The following is a 5,885-nucleotide window of genomic DNA, read 5'->3' on the forward strand; positions in this document are numbered from 1 at the left end:
ATTCAACCCTCAGTTCCATATTCAGCACCACGTGAAGATTGGACATTATCCATACATCCAAGTTCCGATCGACGACTTGGAGGCAACGGACAGATCACAAAATAAAGTGTTGACGACCAATCCCATAGCATCTAATTGAGTGGGTTGACTGTTCAATAAAGCTATTGCCAGAACGTGTTGACTGGAGACTGGATTGAAGTGGACATAAGAAGGTGAGGATGACTCTTTAACTCTGCATCCCCACTTGCTTAAGCTGTGAGTAAACTACGATCGTAAATTATTAACAAGTTTTCTTCTGATTTTGTGGCTTGAATTTCTAGGAAATTATATTTTAGTCGGCAAAGCAATCTTCGCATAAATCTTTTTTTTTTTTATCTTATTATAAATATTTCATAATTAACTATTTTATTTTTTTAATTAACATGAATGTGTGGGACTTAATTTATTAACACTTGTATGAGTGAATTAAGGGACTTCTCCTCGCGTGAAATATTCACTGACTTTGATTATCATTTTTTTTTCAATTATGTATACATAATTCCATAGTTTAAATTATTTTTTATTTAGAATAGAAAAAGGAAAAATCAAAGAATATCAATTGAAGGAATGAAAAGACTTTTGGATCATGAGAAACGTTATATATATATATATATATATATATATTAGTGCGAAGTCATTGGTGCCAAGAAACAACAATTTGAAGTCAACAGGGAATCAAGTTGATAGGAACCTTAAATATTGCATATTTCCATCGGTTTTTATTCTTACTTTATTTTTTTAATTATTAAATCCTGAAAAAGGTATTTAAATACTAACAATTAATATGTGCTCATGAACAAATTAGTCTTTCTTTGCTCCGATTCTCTTTCAGCTAAGGAAACTTGTTTAATGCTTCAACCAGTCACTTTGATTTCGTCTATAAATACTACTAATAATGCCTTTCTTTACTTCTCATCTTCCATTCCCAGTTAATTATACTTTGAATCCTGTAAGGCCAGCCAACATGGGGTTTTCACTACCGTGCCTCTCTCAATCTCTCTCTTTCTTTCTGCTTCTCTTCCATTTCCACTCAACAATTTCATCTCCACTCTCCTCAAATTACTCTTCTTCTTCTTCTTCTCATTTGTGTGCTCATCACCAATCTCTTTCTCTCCTTCAATTCAAACAATCATTTTCCATTAATAGTTCTGCTTCCTGGGAGGATTGCCAATATCCCAAGACAGAGTCATGGAAAGTGGATACAGACTGCTGCTTGTGGGATGGAGTCACTTGTGACCTGAAAACCGGGCATGTCACTGCACTGGACCTCTCTTGCAGCATGCTTTACGGCACCCTCCTTCCCAATAATTCTCTCTTCTCTCTCCATCATCTTCAACAGCTCGACCTCTCTTTCAATGATTTCAACTCCTCCCATATTTCTTCTCGATTTGGCCAGTTCTCCAATCTAACACATCTTAACCTAAGTGGTTCAGATCTTGCAGGCCAAGTTCCGTCGGAAATCTCTCACCTCTCCAAAATGGTTTCTCTTGATCTCTCTTGGAACGACTATGTGAGTGTAGAACCAATTTCTTTTGACAAGCTTTCTTTTGACAAGCTTGTTCGAAACCTAACCAAGCTTAGAGAACTCGATTTGAGTGGGGTAAACATGTCACTAGTTGTTCCTGATTCCTTGATGAATCTGTCTATTTCTCTGTCATCGCTCAAACTCAATTACTGTAGATTGCAAGGAAAACTCCCATCCTCAATGGGGAAATTTAAGCACCTACAGTACTTGCATCTTGGATGGAACAATCTTACTGGTCCAATTCCATATGATTTTGATGAGTTGGTTTCATTTGATCTCTCTTGGAACAACTATTTGAATCTAGAACCAATTTCATTTGACAAGCTTGTTCGAAACCTAACCAAGCTTAGAGAACTCGATTTGAGTGGGGTAAACATGTCACTAGTTGTTCCCGATTCCTTGATGAATCTGTCTTCTTCTCTGTCATCACTCAAACTCAGTGACTGTAGATTGCAAGGAAAACTCCCATCCTCAATGGGGAAATTTAAGCACCTGCAGTACTTGGATCTTGGATGGAACAATCTTACTGGTCCAATTCCATATGATTTTGAGCAACTCAGTGAGTTGGTTTCCCTTCATCTCTCTTTCAACCAATATCTAAGTCTAGAACCAATTTCTTTTGACAAGATTGTTCAAAACCTAACCAAGCTAAGAGATCTCGCTTTGGGTTCTGTAAATATGTCTTTGGTTGCACCTAATTCCTTGACGAACCTGTCCTCTTCTTTGTCATCTCTCTCCCTCAGTAATTGTGGATTGCAGGGGAAATTCCCGGGTAACATCTTTCTCCTCCCAAACCTTGAATCACTCTATTTGTCATACAACAAGGGCCTCACTGGCTCTTTTCCTTCGTCCAATTTGAGTAATGTCCTCTTGGGGTTGGGTCTTTCTAATACAAGAATTTCAGTTTATTTAGAAAACCACTTAATAAATAATCTAAAGTCATTAGAATATATGTTATTTTTAATAGTAACATTATAAGGTCAGATCTAGCCCCGCTTGGTAATCTCACACGGCTCACCTATTTAGATCTCTCACGTAACAATTTGAGCGGTCCGATCCCATCATCATTTGGAAACCTTGTACACCTCCGTTCCTTGTATCTCGATTCCAATAAATTTGTGGGTCAAGTTCCAGATTCTTTGGGTAGGCTAGTCCATCTTTCATATTTAGATTTATCAAATAATCAGCTAGTAGGTACTATCCATTCTCAATTAAATACCCTTTCAAATCTACAATATCTATATTTGTCCAATAACTTGTTCAATGGAACAATACCATCCTTTTTGTTTGCTCTTCCTTCTTTACAATCTCTTGACCTTCATAACAATAATCTGATAGGCAATATAAGTGAACTCCAACACAATTCATTAACTTACCTTGATTTGAGCAATAACCACTTGCAAGGTCCAATCCCAAATTCGATTTTCAAACAAGAGAACTTGGAAGTTCTTATTCTTGCGTCCAATAGTAATTTGACAGGTGAGATTTCTTCTTCTATTTGCAAGCTGAGATACCTTCGGGTCCTGGACTTGTCCACCAACAGCTTGAGTGGTTCTATGCCACAGTGTTTGGGGAACTTCAGCAGCATGCTCTCAGTATTGCATCTAGGCATGAACAATCTTCAAGGCACTATCCCTTCAACATTTTCAAAGGATAATAGCTTGGAATATCTCAACCTCAATGGAAATGAAATAGAAGGGAAAATATCATCGTCTATCATCAACTGCACAATGTTGCAAGTTCTTGATCTTGGCAACAATAAGATTGAGGATACATTTCCCTATTTTCTAGAAATACTTCCAAAGCTGCAAATTCTAATTCTAAAATCCAATAAACTCCAAGGTTTAGTGAAGGATCTGAATGCATATAATTCCTTCTCAAAATTACGGATTTTTGATGTCTCTGACAATAATTTTAGTGGGTCGTTGCCAACAAGGTATTTCAATAGTCTTGGAACAATGATGACCTCGGATCAAAACATGATTTACATGGGGGCAACAAATTACACTAGCTATGTCTATTCCATAGAAATGACATGGAAAGGTGTAGAAATTGAGTTTACGAAGATCCGAAGTACTATCAGAGTACTTGATTTGTCAAATAACAATTTCACCGGAGAGATTCCAAAAGTGATAGGAAAGCTTAAAGCACTCCAACAGCTCAACCTTTCTCATAATTCCCTTAACGGTCATATTCAATCATCATTAGGAAATTTGACCAATTTGGAATCATTAGATCTATCTTCAAATTTGCTTACCGGAAGGATTCCAACGCAGCTGGGGGGTCTAACATTTCTTGCAATCCTAAACCTTTCATATAACCAACTCGAGGGGCCCATACCAAGTGGAGAGCAATTCAACACCTTTGATGCAAGCTCATTTGAAGGAAACTTGGGTTTATGTGGATCTCAAGTACTAAAAAAATGTTACGGTGATGAGGCACGATCATTACCGCCATCAAGCTTTGATGAAGGAGATGATTCAACATTGTTTGGAGAAGGATTTGGATGGAAAGCTGTGACAGTGGGGTATGGATGCGGGTTTGTGTTTGGAGTTGCAACGGGATACGTTGTGTTTAGAACAAAAAAGCCTTCATGGTTTCTTAGGATGGTTGAAGATAAATGGAATCTCCAGAGCAAAAAAACAAAGAAGAATGCTGGCAGATATGGTGCTAGAAGAAACTAAATAATACAATTGATATTTTCAAGTAAGTTTTGCAAGCATTTGAGTTTTCAAATTTTATGTTCACAGTTTATGTTAGGCTATCTTTTCTTTACTATTTCATTTGATCAGTCTTACCTTTCTAATTTTGCAGTACAAACAAGATATCAAGTGGATCAACAATAGGGTGGCAAATTCATAGTATTGGATTTTTTTTTTTTTTTGTAGTTTACATAATTCAAGGTTAAATGTACATTACTTCTATGAAAAAGAATTCATGCATGTAACAAGTTTGTGTTAACTATAAAATCATTTATGTTTTGGGTCCTTTTTTTATTCGTGATCTCTTAAATCAATCTCTGTTTCTGGGAGTATTTTGAAAGTTATAAAGATATTGAAGCAATTCTTGTAAATTTAAAAGAACACTTGACTGACAGATTCTGTTATCACAACAGCAGCAATACTTGCAAGTAAAATAGAGTAATTCTGGTAACTTGTAAGACCATCTCAACAGGTACAAACAATGTTATCACAACAACAACAATACTATTAAAAAGTGTGATAAAACCTGTTGTGCATACTGGACCGAAAGCAAACACAAACAAGCAGATTTATGTGGTTCTCCAAAACCAGGTACGTCCACGGAGGCAGCAGATTGTATATTATTGGAGGAATGATACAAACACTCAACTCAACCCGGTACAATCCTAGAAAACCCAGTGTTTCACTCTTACACTCGGTGTTTCTCTCAAATCTGCTCTTTTTCACTCTCACACACTTCCTCTGCACACACCTCTCTCTGCACTCTCTATGTCTCCATTTATAGGAGAAATGGAAGCATTTGCAGCAACCAATAAATACCAACTACTAACTACTACAATAAATATTGTAGTTGAGAAGGAGAGGGTGGTTGATGGTGGAGAGGGTGGTTGAGAAAAATGTTGACAATTTGCAAATGTTGACAATTTGCTACAAAACCATCTACGTCTAAGTAACTACGCAAACTTAGTTAATTACTTCTAAGTCTGTTTCTAGTCAGCACTTGAATGGATTCAGATGCAGAAAAGAATGTAATGACTAATGAGGGATGGTTTCAACACAACGATTTAGTTGCAAAATACAGTAATGACCACTTTCACAATTGCAAGAATGTATGCCATTCAATTACTTTTGTTAAATCCCTGATGCAGGATATATAGAAATACCACACAGCAACAAAAATACCAATATTTTGATCATTTCACAGTCTCATTCATCGGAGTAAGATCCATTAGATAAGCATTTGCTACGGTGCCCTGTTTTTTAAAGTTAATAGTACTACCTTGCTTTCATTATGAGAGTGAAACTAAATTTCACTCAACATAATCGGTGGGTGACAGCAAGTTTTAGAAAAACAATGCAATAATTTTAAACCATCATTGTTTTGCTAATGCAAGATAAAGCTCAAGCACAAGAGAGGCAATTCAAATGCGATCTATACTCACCGAGCTTTTGTGCATCGCCAAACCACTTGCTCATCAGATTAGAGACCCTCACATTTATAAAAACAGCTCCAGAGTCTCTGACAATAGCTTTTGCAAGCATGGTCTTCCCTGTGCCTGGAGGTCCATATATCAATACCCCTTTTTGTGGACAAAGAAGTTTCCCGTATGAGAAGAGCT

General features: G+C 36.7%; 1 protein-coding gene across 2 annotated transcripts; it reads left to right on the top strand.

Moving 5' to 3' along the window:
• The first annotated feature begins 973 nt into the window (after positions 1–973).
• Positions 974–4,554, top strand: LOC18110771 (receptor-like protein Cf-9 homolog). Of its 2 annotated transcripts, none has more exons than XR_008056959.1 (2): positions 974–4,270; positions 4,379–4,554. XR_008056959.1 is itself a non-coding variant. In XM_024592971.2 (2 exons), exon 1 carries the CDS (start codon positions 3,121–3,123, stop codon positions 4,246–4,248), a length of 1,128 nt encoding a protein of 375 aa, XP_024448739.1. In that variant the 5' UTR covers positions 2,554–3,120; the 3' UTR covers positions 4,249–4,270; positions 4,379–4,554. The 2 variants fall into 2 exon arrangements, 1 of the variants encoding a protein (XP_024448739.1); XM_024592971.2 differs by having other exon boundaries at positions 2,554–4,270.
• Positions 4,555–5,885: the final 1,331 nt, after the last annotated feature.

The sequence above is a fragment of the Populus trichocarpa genome, chromosome 12 (genome assembly GCF_000002775.5).
Source record: "Populus trichocarpa isolate Nisqually-1 chromosome 12, P.trichocarpa_v4.1, whole genome shotgun sequence".
NCBI lineage: Eukaryota > Viridiplantae > Streptophyta > Magnoliopsida > Malpighiales > Salicaceae > Populus > Populus trichocarpa.

Coding starts and splice junctions, on each gene's coding strand:
- LOC18110771 (XM_024592971.2), top strand. CDS start 3,121: ATGCCACAGTGTTTGGGGAACTTCAGCAGCATGCTCTCAGTATTGCAT.